The 23292-nt window shown below is 40.2% G+C and overlaps 2 protein-coding genes across 6 annotated transcripts; one reads left to right on the plus strand and one right to left on the minus strand.

The window, feature by feature from the left end:
* Positions 1-544: 544 nt before the first annotated feature.
* armc10 (armadillo repeat containing 10) lies at positions 545-6257 on the minus strand. The gene is made up of 6 exons (XM_049028878.1): positions 5512-6257; positions 4037-4179; positions 3570-3704; positions 3314-3490; positions 2902-2973; positions 545-1894 (listed from the first exon to the last, which is right to left on the minus strand). The coding sequence occupies exons 1-6, from the start codon at positions 5813-5815 to the stop codon at positions 1646-1648; spliced, it is 1080 nt and encodes a 359-aa protein (XP_048884835.1). The 5' UTR covers positions 5816-6257; the 3' UTR covers positions 545-1645.
* Positions 6258-15491: 9234 nt separating this feature from the next.
* Positions 15492-23025, plus strand: LOC125732139 (uncharacterized). Of its 5 annotated transcripts, none has more exons than XR_007391695.1 (6): positions 15492-15852; positions 17253-19949; positions 20064-21021; positions 21176-21343; positions 21551-21646; positions 22141-23025. XR_007391695.1 is itself a non-coding variant. In XM_049005936.1 (6 exons), exons 3-6 carry the CDS (start codon positions 20068-20070, stop codon positions 22453-22455), a joined length of 1533 nt encoding a protein of 510 aa, XP_048861893.1. In that variant the 5' UTR covers positions 15506-15852; positions 17253-19949; positions 20064-20067; the 3' UTR covers positions 22456-23025. The 5 variants fall into 5 exon arrangements, 4 of the variants coding, with proteins under 4 accessions (XP_048861893.1, XP_048861894.1, XP_048861892.1 ...); XM_049005936.1 differs by having other exon boundaries at positions 15506-15852; XM_049005937.1 differs by having other exon boundaries at positions 15506-15852; positions 17253-19880.
* The last annotated feature ends 267 nt before the right edge of the window (positions 23026-23292 follow it).

Below are 23292 nucleotides of genomic sequence, written 5' to 3' on the forward strand. Positions count from 1 at the left end.
TTCTCCTGAAGTCCATCTAGTTAAATGTATTGGTTTCCCTGAATTTTCTTCCAGTATGATAGACTGCAATCCTATATCCACAATGTCCTCATTTGAAACAGATCCATGGAACTCTGTAATGGAATAGGCAGTAGTGGAAGATGGATCAATGGATGGAATTCTCAAATAATTAATCAAACACATTTTTAACATTTGCATAGCATGTATTTGAATAGCAGTGCCTGACATCTCCAAAGTTGGGTCAGTATGAGCCTCCAGATCAGCGTGTGAAGTTCATGCATCTGCTTCATGTTTGCTGGGGTTTCCTCTGGGTTCTCCTGCAATCCAAAAAAAATCCATATTTTTTGGTTTGCTTAAAATCTGATCCTGTCAATGTGACGTGTGTAATCAACCAATCAATGAATATGTGCAACTTGTTTTTATTATGTTTCCAACAGACAAAACAGGTATGACTCTGAACCAGTCGCACCCAACTGCCAGTTCCTGCCCTTTGTTCCATGAATCCATTAGGAAAGGAGAAAATACACCACAGGAAACCACTGGGATTTTAGGGTAATCTGGTGTTTAATCAAAGTTTACTGTTCTCATTATTTGACCCTTAAACCTGCTACAGTAGGTATACTGCAAACACGCAGGCAGAGCTGGGTAATTCAGGTCCAGAGAGTAAACGTCCAGACCAGGATTTTGTTTCAACCAACCTGTTGAGCATAAAGAGTCACATTCACAGAGTACTCAGCTGGTTGGTTGAAATAAAATCCCGGTCTGGACTTTTACTCTCTGGACCTGAATTACCCAACTCTGCACATAGGCTGGCAGGGCAAACAGTTGAAAGTTCCATGAAAAGTAATAATTATAACATTAATTTGAATTTGATATATGAAACAAAGTGTGCAAAAGCTTGCGAATGTGATAATGCTTATGCTGATTAAGACAGCATTTCCAGCGACACAAAAGATGCATTTGTTGTTTGGGTCCCTGTGCTGGACTGGCATCCTGTCCAGGATGTTCTGCTTCTTACAACAGGTTTCAGACCTCTTCCATGGAGGGTTGATCCCAAAAACCTGCACCCACACCAGCCCTCCGTGGACTAGGTTCCACACCCCTTGCAGTACGGCACAAGCAGTATGGGAGGTAGTTGAATGGATGATCAAGCAGATGACTTGATTATGTTTGTTGGGACAGTTCCCTGTAGCAGACATCAGGATACAGTTATTAAACTACAGACATCACTGCTTTGGAATAAAATTACGTTTGAGAAAGACTTCCTGTACATCGTAAGCACAGTCGCCAACAACATCTTTTTGAAACTAAATCCAACATTCCCCCATGTTCCGATTTTAACACAAACTTAAATAACAGAAACACCTTTTCACGTTACCAACATGTTAAGCAACATTTGAGGGAGATTAATAGCTCCATTCTGTTCATAGGTTTTACGTCAATAATTGCGGTGAGATTCAGAAAACAAATGTCCAAGCTCTCCAGAGTCCTTCTCTCGTAGAGAAAATGGAGAGGTTGCCTCTCGAGATCAAACACATTCACTATGCAGTGGGTCGAAAGACACGGAAATGCACCCGGTACCATTACTTTACATGACTGCATAGTCTGGAGGCACAGGATGGTGAGGTGGGATAGGAATGGGGTTCTAGGTCAGGAGACAGGCCACTTGGGCCTTGATCTCCGCATCAGGATGCGTCAGGAGTTGTGGCAGCCTGGCGTGGAGAGGCGAGCCCTCAGCAAGCAGTATGTGATACACAGAGTCCTTCCCACGATGAGAAGCTACAGTCTGGTCCAAAAAGCGCCAACCCTTGAGGTTCCTCACGAAGGTCAACAGACGCAGCAGGACGCCAGGGTGTGTGTTACTGTCGAAGAGTAACACCAGGGAGGCTGGTGCCTGCAATTCATCGCATTGAAAGACAGAGTTATTCATACCAGCCATCACTAATGGTTTTTCAAGAAGAACGATGTATAGCAGTTTGCACACCCTACACATATTGAAATGGTTGCCTTCCATATTCAAAAAAACATGCAGATTACATGAACTGGGGTCTTACTCATGGAAAAGGGATGCAACGTGGGCTGGGCGATATGATGATATTTTTGGCAATCAGACAAGTAACCATTTAATGTCTGACAGCGACTAACTGGTGATTATCGTCTTTGTTGGGGAAGTTGGCTTAGGCTACACATGCAGCAAGGTAACGGTATGATTTATGATTTCGGGTCAGCCTTCTAGCAGACATTTCAGGCGCAGCTTAAGAAAATTAAAAACATTTAAAATTTCACAAGCAGTGCCCATTGTAGTGATATTCATATTCACCATTCTTGTATGCTGGGAAGTTCTTTATCACATTACTGACTTTTATCTTATGGTTATATGTAAGCAGCTAGAACGGTATCAGTCTCAGTGCAACTTCTTGGTGGGAATTTCCAGCATCCCAACGTATGTGAATGGCCAAACGAGACAAGCGCTTCCCAGTTAATTCCCTCTCAAATTGTCAAATAATTTGATAATCTGGCTATGAGCGTCTCCTTTGCAGCTCCTTTCATTCATGGGTGGGGTGCCCTTCACATGCTATAGCCAAAACTAGAGACAAAAATAAAAGAACCCCTGATTATTATTAGGTGACTAGGCTAGTAATTCGCTTAAAAACTCCCTTCTGATCCATGAGAAAACATGATTCATCCTAAATTTTCATACACTAAGACGACCCAACACATCTGCATGTTCTGTTCACATATATAAAAGCAATGCCTAAATTAATGTACAACTCTGTATCATTCATCCCAATATTTAAAAATTAAAGTATCACTATTTCCCTAGATACTGCCCAGCCCTAGCGCCAAGCCTTACAGACAGAGTATTTCAGGACAAGCCATATTCATGTAAATTGCGTTTACCTGGGCTTGCATAATGTCCTCTATCATATCTGGATTAGCAGATAAATTCACAAGCACTTTTGAAACCTGAGTCTGAACAGAAAAAAAAGACAAATACTGCTTAAGAACTACGGAGCTCCACTACCATTTTAAACATGTTTGTATTTCTCAAAAATCACCTCTGCAAAGAATATACCCACAAAAGAAGTTTTGTGTGTGTGTACACACACACATATATATACACACACACCCTTAAACACATAAACATATACACACACAGACACACACACATATACACACACACACACATTATATATATATATATCCATGCATCACACTGGCGGGTGGGTTTACATCAACATTACATCAACATTATTTAGCATTAGACGCTAGGCAATCATTGTCAACACCGGGCAATTAAATGCATAAATACCTGTAATGGTTCATTGCTCACAACCAGTAGTGATAAAAAGAGAGTAACTGAGTTTCTCATCAGATGTTGGTGGCAGTTTGTGACTGACAGATTGGTCAGTAATCTTAAGCAGGCCAACTGAAGTTCAGAATTCACTGGTGACATTTCAATCAGGTCCAAAACGTGGGACACATACAGCTGGGGGCAGAGATGAAACGTCCATGTCACATATCTTGAAGTCTCATTTGGGAAGCTTACACCGTTTTCGGGTAAATACCTTCAAATGCTCTTGGTTTCTGACATTCATGCTCAGATTGTTCAGCACATTCAAAGTCTGAACCCGGATTTCAGGCAAAGGGTCAGACAACAAGCCGGCAATGATGTGAAGCCCGTCCAATTCTCGAATAAGATCCTAGATGTTTGAATAGAATTAGTTGAAATCATACAAACAGCATTTGATTAATCAAATACAAATAACAGCACAGTGCATAAAAGGTTAAGAGTATAGCTTTAAGAGAGAATTTAGAGAAAGTCTACAGCAGGGGTCTCCAACTCCGGTCCTGGAGGGCTACCGTCCAGTTGGTTTTCTATCCTACCCGGCTTCTGATGAGTCACACCTGTTCCTGGTATTTACCTGAGAGTAGGTGCGGCTCATCAGAAGCCGGGTAGGATAGAAAACCTGGACCGGAGTTGGAGACCCCTGGTCTAGAGTATCTGATACTGAGCATAAGTCAGCGTCCTCACCTGGTTCACGGAAAAGGCAGCAGCATTTCCTAAAGTCACTAAGACTTGGACTCTGTCAGAAGCGCAGGCATCCGTTTGGAGGAGTGACAACAGCTTCTTTATGTGATGTGGCTCCAGGGGGCCAGAAGATGTGGACAGATCACCTGGAATGAGAAAAAGAAAGTTAAAGTAATTCAGGGACAGGCCTAACTAGGCCTACAGAATTTCTGCTTACAAATCAACAATGCAAAGTTGACTGGAAAAATGACAACTGACAAAAAAAAAAACAACTCGAATTCATGTCCTTACAGCATTCCATCCATCCATCCACCCATCCATCCATCCATCCATCCATTTTCCAAACCGCTTATCCTACTGGGTTGTGGGGGGTCCGGAGCCTATCCCGGGAGCAATGGGCATGAGGCAGGGAACAACCCAGGATGGGGGGCCAGGCCATCGCAGGGCACACTCACACACCAGTCACTCACACATGCACTCCTACGGGCATTTTAGTAACTCCAATTAGCGTGTCTTTGGACTGTGGGGGGAAACCGGACTTTACATCTTTAAAAGTACATTTCAAGTACATCCATCATTTCATACACGCAATCCTGGCATCCTTCTCGATGAACTTGCCTTTCAAACAAGTAAAAAATATCATTAAAATTCCTTTTTTTCACCTCCGTAATATTGCTGGACTCAGCTCATGTCCGTCACTGCCTGAGGCTGAATGACTGATCCATGCCTTAATATCTAGATGAGACTGTAATGCCCTCTATCCAAATCTATAAACAAATTACAGTATTTTCAAAATAGTGGTACCATGACCTCACACACACTCCTCTGTCTCCTCCTATACTCCCTGACTTTCACTGGTTCCCGGTGTCCTGCTGCACTGATTTTAAAATAGAATTTGGAATTTGGTAATCAGTGATCATTGATCATTGTTGACACGCAACGAAATGTGTCCTCTGCATTTAACCCATATGCAGATAATTCAATTACAGCCACCAATCATTCAATTACAAGTGCGCTTTTCTAACCATTAGGCCACCACTGCCGACATAGTCACCGTTACATACAGAGCTATCCGCGGTATCTGTGACCTCACAAATCCATTCAACAATCAAGCAGTAAATTAAAACCTATAGGAGACCGTGTAATGCGTTAATACTACTAATAATAATAACAATAATCATAATAAAATAATAATAAATCAAAATTATTTTTTTGCACTCCGTCAACGTTAATATTGATAATATACTATTAATATTGATACTGTGGTGGAGATTATTACATTTGGTCAAGCACAGAACCATTAAATAAAAGGCATTATAACAACCACTAGCTGGGAAACCATAACATCCAATTTACACACGTTACATTCAAGTTACATTATACATGGCACGTATGTTTCAAAACATTTCTGTAACTTAGTTACTTAAATGTTTTTGACGACAGTTTAAGCGCTTCTTTAGCGCCGGCTTCCGTCATACCTCGATCGTTCCCATTAAGCAGCGCCAGGCCGGACACCTTCGCCAGCAGCGACCCCGGCTGCAGCATCGCACTGCCGGCCGGATCCCGCTGAGATGGCCCCTGCTCGGGCACCTCGGCTCCCCTCACGCCGCCTTCCCTACTTCCCTCCTGCTGAGGAGCCATAACTGCTTTGTCGCCGGATCCCCACATGAGTTTGTATATCCCATATGACGCTCCGGCCCCGGCCACCAAGCCCAGCAAAGTCTTAATGCTGCACAGCCGTGCTGTGACTCCGCCATCTCCCATGCTCCCGGCGTGCTTCATGGAAGGATCGAGTGGAAATGGTAAAGAAAGCAGCTGAATGTTACAGACAGACAGTAAAGCTTCATCTTGGAAAGTGTTGCACCTCCGCTACCCAGTATGCGTGTAACGGGTGGCTCTTCTTTGTCTTTTTTGCCCTAAGGAAACCGTGACGCTTTACCGCCATCTAGAGTGCGGCGGGGATAACAACTCGACACTAGCAATGGCAACGTACCGTTTTATTTCATAACGGTTGCTCCTGTCATTAGCATGAAGACTGAGGTGTAAAGTAACGAAGTACAAAATAGTTCATTACTGTACTAAAATAGTTTTTCCGGGTTTGATCTTTACTTAATTATTTCACGCTGTTGCAACTTTTACTTTGACTTCGCTACATTTCTGGCCCACCGACTTTTTACTCCGACACATTTTGCACGATAACATCGCTATCCTTACTCGACCAATTTGGAAAAAAACATACTGCAAAAAGAAATACATGCGATAAGTATCCAGCGCACTTCAGTGGAGCAGCAAATAAGACCCCTGATTTACTTATGTTTGGTTTCAGCATTGCTACTGACTAAATTGGCTGAATTCCCAGCATGCCTCAAGAGATTCATGATTGTGCTTCAAAAGAATAACCTAGTCTGCCTAAATTACTACTGTCCAGTCGCACTGCCCTTTGTGGTGACGAAGTGCTTTGAAAACTCTTCAAGATTTCACCTACACATTTTCCAGACTGCTGGACCACAGGTGGTGATGGTCAGTGTCTGCTCCTAAAACCCCCTCATCCTCAACACCGGAGCCCTACAAGGTATCCTCTGTCCTCTGCTTTAATCCTGTACACCCATGACTGTACAGCCACACACAGCTCCAGCACCATCATGAAATTTGCGGATGACACAGTGTTGGTAGGTCTGATCTCCAAGGGGGATGCGATGGCGTACCTGCAAAAGAAGGGAAAGTGCGAGTCTAACAATTTGGACCTGAATGTCTCTAAAAACAAGGAGATGGTTATGGCGTTCAAGAAGGAGTAGCAAAGGAAGTACACACCTCTCAAGATTGGATGTGGAGAGGAGAGGATTAACAGCCACATGTACTTAGAAGTACACATCTCCGAGGACCTGACATGAACAACCTATTCATCCATCCGGGTGCAGAACGCAAGGGCGGTGACCGTATCACCTGAGGGAGCTACAGAAATTCAAAATCCCCTCTTCGCTGCCAAAAACCTAGAGTGCTACTAGGGTAATCACTGCCTGGAATAGCAGCTGCAGCTCCGAGGACCGCAGAGCCCAACAGAGGGTGATATGGTGTGCTGAGCAAATCACCAGGACAAACTTGCCTGCCCTGCAGAACATCTACATTCAGCAACGTAGGTCAGGGCATTAAATATTATCACAGACACCTACTACCGCAACTTGCACTTAAAATTTTCTTCTCATATTTTCTTATAATTTTGTATCTTTAGTTTTATGTAATTTTAAATATATTTCTATATTTTAGTACTTGTTTTGAACTGTGTTATCCGCCCAGTTGTAGATTATTCTAATCCTTGCAGTTCCTCAGTCTGCTATGGCTAAGTCCTTCTCAGATTTTGTCATAGAATGGGCTGATAGATGGAGAGAGATCCCATTGTCCGTTAACTTAAAAAAAAAATCTTTCTTTTCCAAGGTTCATAATTCATGCACCAGAATTGTCTGGTTCTTATAGACTGTGCCTTAAACTCCTGTGTGACCTTTTCCAAGCATCCCGGTGTTCATGTCCCTGATCAAATTTACTAAATCTAAATTTCCAGTTTATTTATGACATAAAATTTTCTAACATTGATTCTCCTTTAGCCTTATAAGAGATAATAAAATCTATCAATGCAATTCCAGACTGATTCCCCAATGAGCTATATATGAAATTTAAGGGTAAATTGGCCCCAGTACTATTGGCAGTATTTAATGAATCACTGGATGGTGGAGTTTTACCAAACACTCTGACTCGGGCACATGTAATTGTTTTGTTAAATTCCGATAACGATTCAACATCTGGCATGGTGGTGCAGTGGTTAGCACTGTTGCCTCACACCTCTGGGACCCGGGTTTGAGTCTCCGCCTGGGTTACATGTGTGTGGAGTTTGCATGTTCTCCCCATGTCGTCGTGGGGTTTCCTCCGGGTACTCCGGTTTCCCCCCACAGTCCAAAGACACGCTAATTGGAGTTACTAAATTGCCTATAGGAGTGCATGTGTGGGTGAATGGTGTGTGACTGTGCCCTGCGATGGGCTGGCTCCCCCATCCTGGGTTGTTCTCTGCCTCGTGCCCATTGCTTCCTGGATAGGCTCCGGACCCCCCGCGACCCAGTAGGATAAGCGGTTTGGAAAATGGATGGATGGATGGATGGATTCAACATCTTTTTGCATGCTTACAAAGGTTGCAGTACCCCACCTACAAAAGGTGTTACCCAGTTTTATATCTGAAGACCAAAACAGTATTTTTTTTTTAGTATTTATTATAATCTACACAAAATCAACTGTAATGCTTCCTGAAATTGTATTATCATTGTGTACTGAAAAAGGTTTTGACAGAGTAGAATGTTCTTTATCCCACACCTCAAGCAGCTGTCCATAAAAAATAACAACCGCCCTGACTATTTTACATTAGACTGTGAAACCAGGCAAGGCTGCCCTTTGTCCACATTGATTTTTCCCATTGCAATGTCTATCATGCTACAGCCTTCAACTGCCTTTAAAGGGACCACTTGTAATCAACAGGAACAGAACGTTTCATTACACGATTCTCCTGGCATCTGCCAAACCCAGACTTGTCCATCAAACTGGACGACAGAGAAGTGTGACTCATCACTCCACAGAACATGTTTCCACTGCTCCAGAGTCAAGTGGCGACATACTTTACACCACTCCATCCAACGCTTGGCATTGCGCATGGTGATGTGAGGTTTACATGCAGCTGTTTGACCATGGAAACCCATTCCATGCAGCTCCCGATGCAGTTTTTGTGCTGGGGTTAATTCCAGAGGAAGTTTGTTACTCTCTAGTTATTTAGTCAACAGAGTGTTAGCAATTATTACGCACTATGTGCCTCGACACTCAGCGACCCCGCTCTCTTACTTCATGTGATCTGACGCTTTACGGCTGAGTTTCTGTTGTTCCTAAATGCTTCCACAAGGTGGCATCCTTTGACAGCACCATGCTCGAATTCAATGAGCTCTTCAGAACAGCCCATTCTTTCATAAATGTTTGTAAATCTGACTGTATGGTGCTTGATTTTATGCACCAGTGACAATGAGTATGAGCACAATATTTTTGTATTATTATATGAAATACTGGTGTTGTACTGAATGACATTATTTTGTTGCCCTGAATAACACATATCACTTCAGTGCAGAAAATATTAATTATCAATTAAATTAAATTAATTATAATGCATTGTCGTCAATCGTCCACACCCAGGAAGACAACTTGCCCTGCTCTTTGGCTATGGGATGCGTTGCATATCAAACAAAGAGAATTGAGAGCAGCTAACCAGTGTTTCCCAGTCTTTGATCATCCACAGGGAAGCAAGAGGATCAGGATTGAATAACCCTGAACTAAACTACCCAGACCTACTCACATGGAATGTGTTAAGTTATTAAGGTGTGTTTCAAAGCTTGTGGGTCCTGTGGACACTTTTCTGAGGGGTCTAACTATCAACACAATTCGGCGAGGGTTTTATAGCACTGGTTCCCCATTGGCACTGTGGCACATAGATGGCAGTCATGTTAATTCATTCCGTATTATGTTCAATGACGTTTTCTCTGTATTGTATATTCTGGATAGGTGGAGGACAGTGATGCATGGCGCCATTGATGGATACAGCAGGAAGATCATGTATTTTAATGCCAGCAGAAACGACATGTTACATAATGTTACAGTGCATTATGGCTTGCCATCTCGCGTCCGTAGTGACAAAGGGCTTGAGAACATTGATGCTGCGTGGTTTATGCTTAAGCATGATCTTCGTGGACCAGGTACTGTCTAGTAATAATTTCTGACTTCCCTAACTGTCACTCGTACCCTGGGGTCACATTGACCCCAAAGGCCCATGTCAGGTGACTTCTCATAGTAATATAATTATCGTAGGAGAATGTAAGAGCTAATCGTCTAATTCAGTTTACACAGCAGAGGTACTGCAGCCACTGTGGCATCATTTACAATGTACAGTAAGGTTCTGAAATATGCGTTGGTAGAATTTGAAGAGCATCACTATTGCTTGGACCCCTTGCGGTCCATTTCATTTCGCCTCGCCATTGGTGTTTGCCTTAATAAAGCCCCTTTGTTTTCCCCGAAGCCTGCCTTCACTTCAGTCCTTCTCGCATCGTGACACAGTTCATCTGTGGGAGTGTGTGTTTTATGAAATGTTCCTGAGCCTTGGTAGGAAATCACCATTTGACAATAGATATGTGAATCTATAATCTTAGATGCTTGGCTCTAGTGACCCCATTGGCAGAATATAAGTGGGGGGGCATAAAGCTATGTGTGACACTTCGTGTTTACCTGACTGTAGAGGAGTAGATGACATGTATGAGTGCGTGCTGTGAGGTACCAGTATCTCAATGTGTGTGAACTCGTTTCATAGGTGGAGCAGATGTCTGTGTGTCTGGTGTGACTGGAGAGAACGTGGGGTGCTGGGGACAGAAGGCGCTTTCAGTTGCAGACACTTCCTGAGATGCAAAAGGCTTAACAAACAGGAAACCGCAAGCATGAGAAAGCCTTAAATGTATGCAAAGATACATCAAAAGAAATGCGATTCTATCAGCCTGTTCACAATTATGCCCCTTAATGTTATAGAACTTTACCTGGTAGATTAGGACTGACCTTTCAAACTGAACTTCATCATTGAGATCGTAGGGACGGAATTCTGTATAGTGCCATTTAGAAATTTCATGTTTTTCCTACTGATAATAAGCAGAACTTTTTATTGATTACAAATGTAATGTGATTTTTAATTTGTATCTTTTTCCCCCACAGACAGGGTGAGTCATATTGCAGGCCACAGTGTGCATAATCAGCCTAAAGAATGACTCCGGCGGATCATGTGTCAAGTGCTTACTATGCAGCATTTCAGTACCTGCAGGAAGTGGGTGCCCTGGACCCTGACAATGAGCTTCACCTCATATGCTCACACTGTGTCATGAATCCACGAGTCAACCAACATCTGAAGATATTTTCCAGGGGTTGGGATAGTCATCCTTTATCATCAGAGCAAATGAAGACACCAGGTCAATTGTGAATTCAGGGACTACTACTAAACTACAGTGATAACCATATTTCTAATATGGTAGGCATCTCTCATACAGCCAATCACTGATTTCACTGTGTTTGTGGGACCAGTCCACTGCTGACGTACCATTAATAAGTTGCCATTAATACCATTAATAAGTGTAAATTTACACAAAAAGACCATAGATATACCATAGAGACCATAACAGGGCACTGGAAGTTTGTTAAATATCAAGTATTTTCATACTTCTCCAAATGGTTAAAAAGCTCAGTTAATAATCTTTATTTCTCAAGACTGACTTTAGAGAATATGGGATTGACTGAGGGACCCATCCCACACCACAACATGGACGGTGCTCTGGAAGTTTTCAAAACTCCGTTTTCTTACCGCCACACCTTGAAGGAAACACGAAGATTTAAGACTTGATATATTTTATATGAAATATAAGTTGTCACTAGTCATTGCCCCTCTTGACCCACCTCATGTAACCATTTCAGAGACTCTCACCTGTCTTCGGTTTACCCCAAAAGAAACCCTGCATGTTTATAAGAGCTTTTATTTCTATTGGCAAAATTAAGTTATCAAGAGTACACATTTAAAACTGAGAGCCCCCCAAAAATGTTTTTCTTTATTTGTTTTGTAAGCACTAAGTTTTTCGTGTGTGTTAAATGCATACATACCGATATCGCATTCAAAATCGTATCTCAAACCCTTTTGTAATCAATTGCACTAAAAATATGCTGTACATTTTTAAAACAATATTATTAAAGTACACATTGTTTAATAAAAATAAACCGTTTGTTTGCTTGGGTTTCAAATGACGTATGAATTAGGTTTTTGACCATTTTTTAAGCTCAGATTTTAACTCCACAAAGCACAGGATGTACGCAGTAATTCCAAAAATAAAATTGAATAAAACAATTGGTAAAATACAGAGACTAATATTTATTGTGGAAAAATGGCTTGCGTAGCTCAAATATTACTAAGATACTGTAGAATAATGCAGAAATGTAAAGGAGTGGGGTTCATGTTTAGTGCACAAAAACATCGTGGAGTACATAGCAGCGGAGTACCGAAACTACCTAAGCCATTCCAAACCCTGGGGTCGATGTCATTTTTTTAATCATCATCGGAGACTTTGCATGGTACCTTAAGGATATTAGCACATGTGTTGGCTTAAAGATACTGGGATGAGACAAGTAGAAACTGGACTGTAGAATGAGGGTCAAAGCCAACAGCAGCGGCAGAGTCACTTCCTGTAGCAAAGACTGAGACACCTTCTAGGGCGACATCGCTAATTCCCACTGAAATAAACACATAGGTTTTTGCGCACATATTATACAATGTATAGTAAGGGTAGTAGTGCGCAGCAAGGTAACATATTTATTTTAAACGAAATTAAGCACGTACTCTCCGTATCTAGGAGGAATCTCTCGATTGGCAAATTGCTTCGTTTTCTTGCTCATATTTGTTGCTAATATGCGCCGAACGTCTGTTACACACCTTTGTATTGCGCGACGTACAATTCCCGTCAGAATCAATTTCAATTTTGCGCTGTGTAAATTGAGGAGAGGCTGTACGTCACTGACTGCTCCGTTTATTTTAGGAAATAAGCTATGGCCTTTAATTACTGCTTGCCAGTTGTAGTCGAATCGCCGATAGTTACATTGGCACAGTTTCTACTTGATTGATAAGGTCTTAGGGTGTTTTATGGATTTTGGAGAGACACTGGCAGAAAAATCCTAATCAAATGAATTGATGGTGCGGACCATGCATACAGTAGTGGTGTGCGATACTACAAGATTTGGTATCGATCTGATATGAAGTAAATACAGGACGATACCGATGCTTTTTTGTTTAATTAAGGTGGATGCAACATCAAATTGCTGAAGCTCAATTAATTTTCATTACCTTTAAGTGTTTTTGTGATTTTTAAAATTAATTAGTTAAAACCGATGACAGAATTTGGGCAAAGTTTATAAGTAAATAATAATTAGTGAAAATACAATAAGCAAATTGCAAAAAAAAATAAAGTGTAAACACGATGAAAGACATATTTATCACCTCTCTCCGTTTCCGTAGCCCTGCATTTTCTTTTGAATGATATCTCATATGCTTGTATAAATTAGTTAATTGTATTACCACTGTATTTGACAGCCATTTTACAAATAATACAGCTTGTCGTTGCTTGATCTTCGGCTTGAAAACAAAGCCACACAACACTCCTCTTTCTCTCTGAGATTATTTCTTACGCACCGCATTGTGTGTGCGCGCGCAATTGAGCGTGTTTGCTGACCTGGGATCAAAATACAAGAGGGAGAGAGAAGCTTGATTATCGCTGCCGGCCTAGTGGTCATTTGGATATTTTCTGTTGTCATTATGGTGTAAAAAAGGCAAACACAATTGTTTGATAATAAATGGCTTCACCCAACCACTAACCACGAGTGACAGAGAGGTTATTGTGTTATCATTCATATTCTCTGAAAAATGGCCAAAACATCACAAATTCTGCCAGGGTATGTAAACTTTTGAGCACAACTGTATATAACATAAAACAAATAAAATAGGTCGCTGATCTGAATACGCTTTATTACTTAATGGGCTATCACGTGCCTGTTAATATCGATTCAAAAGTTCAAAACAGCAGACATGAACGTGGCAATTTAAAGCTTGTTACATTATTAGTGTGTATTATATGCACATTAACATTGTTTTTTCACGAAAAAAAAAATTAATTTGTTACTCAATCTTTTTCAAATGTCTGGGTCTCGTTTTAATTAGTGGCTAAAATAGTATTGCACCGTGTAGTTCAGATGACACTGACCTGTCTCCAAATTGTATTAGTTAAACGTGCATGATGCTGGGTTAGTGCAAATATAATGATGAAGTTGGTGAGGGGATATACTGTTTTGTGTAGGGGGCAGCATGTGGCTTGATCGGCTAAGCCTGTGTCCATGTAATCAGAAGGTCACTAGTTCAAACGCAGCCTCAGCATGTCTGCAGGTTCTTGAGCAAGGCTTTTAACCCTCAGCTTTCTCTAGTACTGTTGCCTCACACCTCTGGGACCCGGGTTCGAGTCTGCGCCTGGGTCACATGTGTGCGGAGTTTGCATGTTCTCCCCATGTCGTCGTGGGGTTTCCTCCGAGTACTCCGGTTTCACCCCCACAGTCCAAAAACACGCTGAGGCTAATTGGAGTTACTAAATTGCCCGTAGGTGTGCATGTGTGAGTGAATGGTGTGTGAGTGTGCCCTGCGATGGGCTGGCCCCCCGTCCTGGGTTGTTCCCTGCCTCGTGCCCATTGCTTCCGGGATAGGCTCCGGACCCCCCGCGACCCAGTAGGATAAGCGATTTGGAAAATGGATGGATGGATCATTTCTACGCATTACAAAAAAGAGCTTTCATTTCGCTGTTTTCAGTGGTGCGCGCTCCCGAGACAGGCATGCATTCTACGGTAGGGATGCCTTCCTTCTTGGGAGTTTTTCCTTGCCACTGTCGCCTATGTCTTACTCACTGGGGGATTTGGGTACGGATGCTGTAAAGCGCTTTGAGACAATGTAATGTTGTGATAATGCGCTATACAAAAATAAATTTATTGTTGTTGTTGTTGATGTCCCCCAAATACTAAGAAAATACTAATGTCCCACCAACTCATAGAAAATTTGTTTTATGAATTTTCCCCACGTATCTGCTCTATTTCCTATTTCTGCCCTTTTTCTCAGTGCCAGACATGGTTACGCCATTTGCCGCAGTATAGTAATTTAGAACAAGTACTCCGCAGGGGCAGGGTTTGGCTACCTGCCACTTGAGAGTCACATGAGGGCCTTGTCGGAAGGATAGACGCGTTCACATTTTCATGTCTTATGATAAATTATATCTACGAAATTTATGGTTTCATAGGTGGAGCAGAATACGTTAGTACGCCCACGCTTATAAAAATACCTTTAAGTCGGGGATAACCTTATAGCACAATGACATTTGTGGAGTTGGTTGCTGATTTGCTGCTGCTAATTTTAGGTAAGTTGTATTTATCTCTTCAATCAGACCATGGTGTAAGAAACACCTTCGGGTTTAGATTTTGTCACAATCTGTTTAGAATGTTTCTTGATACAATCAGCCCTTGGATAACGAACATAATCCGTTCCAAATTCTGTACACTGTAAACCCAAATGCTCAAAATAATCAAAATTATTAAGTAGCATAAACTTAATTTTCTGAAACAGTTCTACTAACCTAAATATTTTGAGTTCATGTGACTTTTTTTATAGTTTTTGAGTGAATTAAACTGATTATTTTTAATTAACTGAAACAATGTGCTTATTAAGTAAGTGCCACTTAGGTGTATAATTTAGCTGTACTTATTTCTTTTTGTTTCAACATTGTATGTGTACTTGCGTGTGTGTGTGTGTGTGTGTGTGTGTGTGTGTGTAACCAATTGTCATTTTTTATTAAATTATATGTATTTAAATAAGTTAATATTTAAAAATACTTAATTTTCCTAATAATGGTTGGGTCTTCATAAATTCAGCTGTAAAAGATTTTAGCAAGAAAAATATTAAATTCACTCTAAGTACTAATTTTAAACGAAAAAATATGTTTGATTAAAAAAGTTACGACTCGGTTGACGTAAGGGTCATCATTTTATTGGCTTACGAGGTTCCCTTGCCCCAAGGTCAAAGGTCACGTGCAACACGTGGATAAGTTACTTTGGCGCCACAAAAGACTGCAGTGCAGTGCAGTGAGGAGGATGTAAGCTTCAAGCTATCGGCAGTTATCAGCAACGTCGGTGTCACGGTAAGTGTTAAATGTGTTTTTAAACAGGGGTTTATCTAGTGAACAGTTACAGCAGTTTAATCAAGACAAAACTTTAAACAGCGTTCGTCAGTTACGTATATTTACATTCAAAAGTCATGGATGTCTAGCAAGGAACAACTGATAAAATAGGCTTAATAAAAAACAATGAACGACAAAGCATAACACATCAGCTAACTTACATAATTTTTCAAACGGACCATAGTCTATAATTCTGCGTGTACGATTTAGCCAAACGTTACATTTGTTTTAAAGACATTAGACGCTGAAATTATGTCCACGCGTGATACGCGATTAAAAAAAACATCCATTGCTAATTTTGGGTGGTGTCCACAAAACTAGATAACTAAAAATATACTTTTCCCAATGTGTTGACGTGCCACTGATACGCAAACTAGGGAGCTGGAGAGCATGTGCCATGGGCGTCGCTAGGCCATTTTTCGGAGGGCTTTAGTCCCCCTAACATTTGTACTCAGCCCCCCTAAAAATTCTCCATAAGGCCACTTAAAAAAAAAATAAAAATTGGTTCTCGTCCCCTCTCGACCCGCCGAAATGCCTCCGACCCCAATTTTTTTTATTTCGTTAAAATCGCATGGAAAATGCCCAACAATGACGAAATTTGAATTTCCCGCGCATTCCACATCGACGATTGATCCACATTGTGTAATCCTAGTCTTGGAATGGTTTCATGAACCTAAATTTGTCTCTACCTGAGATGGGCTGGTGCAAAGATTTAAATCTGGGGAAGTGATGTGGTACATGTTCTTTACTTGTTTGTAGAGTTGCATTTCCTTGTTCAACCATTCAGGTTCCTGTATTTTGTAAATTCCTCGTGTTTTAACATGTTTTAATACACTTTCTTTCTAGATATATATTTTAAAATCTTGGTTGTTCATTTAGAATGGGAATGACAAACAGAATATTGGTTTCAAATAGTATCATTTTTATATTCACGAATGAAACATCAGCATAAAGTATCGAAATCCATAGTTGGGAATGAGATACACATGGATCAAGGAATTCTTGTATTTTCTTACATTTAATATATTTGAAACGCAACAAACTGGAAGAACTGAGGAAGCGTACTAAGTAGGTCTGCTCTCTTCGGTATGTATTTTCAAATATGTATTTTCTTACATATTTGAAAGTCCAAACAGTCAATCAAAATTTTGTAAAAAAAAAAAAAAAAAAATCCCGCCCACCCTACCCACCCCCTCCAAAAAAAAGGGCGAGAACCAATTTTTTTTTTAAGTGGCCTAAACTTGACACAAATTGCTGGTCGCCCATCGTCCCCGTTAAATTTGATATGAAAGTTAATTAAATAATTAAACTATTTTGATTGAGCTATACACTTTCTAACATTAATTTTGTTTTTCTTTCAGGTTGTTGGCTACAGTATGATTTGGCAATGTAAGTTGTGCTCAGCTTCTTTTACTGACAGATTGCAAATATTTAAGCACTACAGACTGCAGCACAGTCACTTTTCCAGTGTAAGCCCCCTTCCATGCATCTATAATTATTGCATGTGTACATTTAAGACACTTAATAGTCTTAGAACTCATTTGTCAAGATGTCATACTCGGCAATTTGGTAGTAGTGCAGAACACTCTCAGCAGGCTCTGTTATTTAAATGCCCTTTATGCCCATTTCAGCAGCAATTTTCTGAATCTGTTCTTTTCTGCCATCTTAGAAGGCATTTAAGAAATCATGAAACAGTGGCTTGCCCATATAAGGATTGTAGCTTTACCACAAATGTATACTCTTCATTCAATTCTCATAAAAGTAGATCACACCAAGCAAGCGTTTCATCAGACTTTCAAAATGACATTGTCAGTGATGTTGGTCAAGCCAGTATTCCTGCAGTTGATGGTGATTTATATGAAGAACCTCCAAGCACAGATGAGGATCCAGTGGGGATTGATGGTCAGTGTGACACTGACGTACTAAAAAAACATCTTAGAATTAATTTATCTTCCTTATTTTTGAAGATGCAGGCAATCCTACATGTCTCAAACACAGCTACCCAAGAAATAGTGGAGCATTTAAATCAGGTCTGCTTCTTATCTCGGCCTTTGATCAAGGAGGCAATTAGAGATATATTGCAGAAAAATGGTTGCAATGTGGCAGAATCTGCACTGGATGAAGTTGTAAGTGCTGTTATGGATTCCAATGTTATATTTACTAGTACTTCTAAAGGTGCAGAGTTATCCACATCCAAGCGCAGAAAAGTCTTTTTCGAGCACAACTATCCGTGTGTAATGCCAGTCGAGTATCAGCTGGAGCAACGTGGACATACCACAATGTATGTTCCTATTCTTCAAATGATTCAGGAGTTGTTTAAAAACACAGACATTCTAAAAATGATTACTGATCCAAATACCAATTCTGGTCAATATGCCTCATGCTACAATGGCTCATATTTCCTTGAAAATGAATTATTTTCAACAGGTGATCTCATTTTACCACTCCAGTTATATATTGATGAGCTTGAAATTGCCAACCCACTTGGCACATCACGTAAAATTCACAAACTTTGTGCTGTATACTGGGCACTTGCCAATATGTCACCAAAATACAGGTCAGCATTACACAATATACAGCTAGCAATGCTTGCAAAAGTGACAGACCTCCAGAGGCATGGGTATGCAGCTGTACTTGCTCCATTATTACATGATGTTCATATTCTTGAACAGGATGGTGTTTTTATTGAACGACTTGGTCGCAATGTCAAAGGCACCATCTTTTGTGTGTCTGCTGACAATCTAGCTGCCCATGGATTAGGTGGCTTTGTGGAGTCATTTAAAGCAGGCTATGTTTGCAGATTCTGCTTGGCCACAAGAGAACAGTTTCCAGCAACTGAAGCCAGGCAGTTTTCTCAAAGAACCAAAGATAGCCATGACCTTCATGTACAAAACATTCAGGAAAATGACGCTTCCTCCAACCACTTTGGTGTTAAAACAAGTTGTGTCTTGCGTGACTGCCTGGATTACTTTCATCCAGTCACAGGCTTTCCTCCAGATGTCCTGCATGATCTTCTAGAAGGCATAGTTCCTGTGGAGATTTCTCTCTGCATTAAGACCTTGATCCAGATGAAGTACTTCACTTTAGAGTATTTGAACCAAAAGATTGCATCATTCCCATATCAACATGCTGATAAAGTGGATAGGCCTCAACCAATTCCCAAAACATTTCTGTCTCGAGGAACGATAGGAGGGAATGGTCATGAAAATGCTACTCTGCTCCGACTGCTTCCATTGCTTGTAGGCAGTGTTGTACCAGAAGGTAATGGTGCATGGACAGTTTTGATGGAACTGAAAGAGGTAGTGCAGTTAGCATTATGCCCATCATTTACTGATGAAACCTTAGACTATTTTCAGTCCAAAATCAGCGATCATAAGCAAGTACTGCTGAAGACATTCCCAGAGTTTAGCCTTCGTCCTAAGCATCACTATGTGGAGCATTACCCCACCATGATCAAGTGCTATGGGCCCCTGGTGCATGTTTGGACAATGCGATTTGAGGCCAAACACCGTTTTTTTAAACGAGTGGTGCATGACGCTCAAAACTTCAAAAATATTTTGAAGACAATGGCAGTCAGACACCAACACATGATGGCATACCATCTTGCTGCCCCATCATTTTTCAAGCCAGAAACACAAGCATCCAGGGTTGACTCTGTTCTGGTTTCAGCTCTACCAGAAGTAGCTCAGCTACACATTAGAACACTAACAACTAGTGACACAATATACCAGACATCAAAGGTTACCATTGATGGCACACACTATGTCTGTGAAATGTTTTTGTCTGTCGGAGACAGTGGTGGACTACCTAGGTTCTGCAGAGTAGAGCACATCTACCTTGTCAATAGCACTGTTTCATTCCTTTGTTCTAATTATGATTGCTGGTATTTAGAACATCTTGGATCCTATGAGCTGTCACCTTCCCAGACAAGTCTGTCAATCCACCTGAAGTCTGATCTCAACGATTCAGTCCCGCTCTCTGCATACGAGGTAGAAGGCTCGCTTCTGTTAACACCCAAGAGATTCATACAAATAAAACAGAACTGAGTCTAGCCAGTGGTGAGTAGTTTTTATTGAATTAATTACTATATTTGTATTACTGTTTATCTAGCAGCATATAATCTGTATATTTTAATAACCATTTATGCATGCCAATCTTTTGCTTTCCATTAGCATAATGGCAGATCTATCCCCACAACCCATGGTCCTTCGTGTTGTTGAACCAGACCGGGCTAGAAAATTAAAACTCGGTTCACGACCAGCCTCTATTGATGCACTGATTGCTGTTATAAAAGAACAGCTGGAAATAGACCTTGACTTCAGTTTAAAATATGAAGACCCCGACTTTGATGGAAAACTTACATCCCTCTCTGACATTGATGAGTTGCCACAGAAAGCGGTTGTGCATGTGTCTTTTGAGCAAGATTCCAGCTCTGTTGCCTCAACGGAAACAATCTCAAGTGTATCATCCTCAGAACGTGGGAGAAGATGGCCTTCAGTTTTTTTTTCAATTCCCACATTTTCTTTGGATGTTGAATTGAAACTTCGGGAAGGTAATACTGAATTTGAGAAGAACAACAAGTATCTTCAGTTAACAAGAGACGTAAAACATGACATTTTAGAAAAGCTAGCATCTGAGATGTATGGCTACAAGGCTTATCCCAGTGATAAGGAGATAGGAATGGTAGCTGAGGCTCTTGTGTTAAAATATCCTTGCTTGAAGGAAGCAGGATCTGAAACTGGCTGGAATGGATGGAAGAACAGCCTAAAGTTTAAGATGGGCAACTATAGGAGCAAGATGAGAAGGGCTGGATGTTCAGAGATCACAGTGAATGCTGGAAAAAGAAGTAGAATGAATCCTGACAATGAATCTTCACATTCAAATATTAAAAGACCCAAACGAGCGGAGGTAAACTTTCTGCCCAACTTTCCCCAAGGAGAAAATCCCTCAACCCTTGAACAGCTGAGGCAGAAAGTCGTTGATGAAATGAAGAAAGCTGAGAAGAACTTGCCGCTTATAAAAAAGATGATGCAAACCACATTTGCCCTGCGGCGACAAACCATAGTAAAGACATGCCCACCAGTGAAAGAGCTCATGGAACTCTGGCCTGCACTCAAAATGGAATCTGAGGTAATGTAGTAGCACTTTTTCCTGTTATTTCTTTTTTTGACAACATATACCACATTCAGGGGCTGTTTTCTGCCTTATGGATGGGTAGTGTATTTGCCAGATTCACATAGTTAATATGGCTGTGTTGTCTGTCTGTCTTTGTTTTAAAATGTAGGTGTATGCAGAGTTCCAACGGATTACAAACCAGAACCTGCCCAACACATTCTACTCTGAGCTTGACCGACATCTTCCTAGACTGATGACCCTGTTCAGACAGAAGGCAAGCAGAACCGGGAAGACGTCAGACGCTTTGACTGAAATCCTGAAAATCCATGATGAACAGGTAAAAATATTGTTATACCTATTTTATTGGTCTATTTCTTAAAGAGGAACATTGGAAAACATTTGAAAAGTTTGATGATTCAAATGAGCTTTCAATACAACAACTTGTCCAGGTTTTTTGGTATGTGTCTGATTTTGTATATCTGATTGTAATGTTTACCAGTAAAATAAGTTATGTACAATTCTGTTTTTATCTCCTTTTATATAGGAGGTTCATGACATACACACCAAGCGTGTTACTGTTCTTCATGCCCTTCCTGTGTATCTACGTGAGGACGTCTCTGAGTTTTTCAAGACCTGCACAGTAAGTTTTATTTTTTTTTTTTTAAATCTCACGACTATATTAAGTAAACAGTTCATATGAATACAGACATATTTACACGCTTACCCTTCCTCAGTCTTTCAAATCACATAGTTTGTGTGATTTGAAGAGATTAGAAGCGATTTTTCTTTGACCTCACTGTAAAAAAAAAAAAAAAAAAACTTTGGTACTAGATAATTTTGATTAAAGCAAAGTGTTTTTATAGGTTTTTTTTAGCATAGTATCAATTTCTTGTTTACTGGTAGCTTAGCTGGGTCCTGTAGAACACTGATCTTCTGTTTAAAATCATACTGTAGTTTGTTCACACAACAATTAAAATCATTAAACTTTCTGTCAGTTGGTCTGAAGCAATATTGTTTGTTAAATCTCATGACTAACTAAATGCCTTTATCTTTGCACTAAACCTGCTGTAAATATTTTTGTCAAAAATCTTAATAAAAAATCTTTAATCCTTTTATATCCATTTTATTTTGTAGGACACATCTGATGAGCCTGACCTTTTAGATGTTTCAGTAGCCCTCCTCACAGTCGTCAAAGATAATGACACAGGTCCAGTTCACTTCCAGCCTGTGAAAATCTCTGTTGTCATTGAAAGCGAGATTGTGGGCAACCTCCCCAGATTTGCTGATGCCGTCCTGGTAATGTTTGGACTGATCTATGCACTACACCTCAGCTATCCCAGGGGACTGACCAACACTTTTGAATTCATTCAGAAGATTTTACTTGGTCTTGACGATGGTAAACTGTCACCCAAGTTACAGAGTCTCAAAAATGACTTGATGCGCATGTAGACATTTATCAGAATAATTACTAAGGCCTGGCAGTTCCTTTGTAGTTCAATGTAGATTATTTCTGTGAAAATAATGGTTAAAATGTTTCTGCACCAGTTGTTTTCCCACAATATGCACAGTGTGCCTTTTGTATTAATGTTATTTGGCATTAATACAACTCTTGTTCTTGAAAGTTAAGTACTGGGTAGTACTTGATAATTGTATGTGTATTTTAGTTGTAAATGGTACATGTTAAGTTTCAGGCAGGTTCATAAATTTGTAATTTTAGAGGTGCTATTTTAATCTGGTGTTCAGGTTTTAGCCTAGTGCATCTCTGAATTGTTTTATGCTTCTGTCTTAAATTAACACTGCAGTGTTAAATAGAAGAGGGCAAGAATTCAGTGTAACTCACTGTAACTTAAACTTTACTTTGTTTGTACTCAAAATATTTGAGGCAATGAGTTGCCACAAAAATTTTAAGTTTTGAAACATGCGATTTTGAGTCTTGTGTGTGAAAGCTTTTGAGTTACTTGTACTTGTAAAACAAATGACAAAGACTAATAAATATTGAGTTGATGCTACTTAAAAATGGTTCTTTGTGTACTTATTTTTTTTTGTAATGTTAACTTAAAATTTCTCTTAACCTTTCTCATGGTATTAAGTCACTATAACTGAAAATATTTAAGTTGATTTAATAACTAGTTTTAATTTAACTGTAATTAAAATGTTTATGTAGCATATAATCCAAATATTTAACCTTTTTGAAATATTTTTTTTTAAGTTCATGAACTTAAAAACATTGAGGCAACGAGTTACATCAATTTTTTTAAGTTCTGCTTACTAATTTGGTTTTACAGT

Source organism: Brienomyrus brachyistius, chromosome 1, assembly GCF_023856365.1.
Source record: "Brienomyrus brachyistius isolate T26 chromosome 1, BBRACH_0.4, whole genome shotgun sequence".
In the NCBI taxonomy this organism is placed as follows: domain Eukaryota; kingdom Metazoa; phylum Chordata; class Actinopteri; order Osteoglossiformes; family Mormyridae; genus Brienomyrus; species Brienomyrus brachyistius.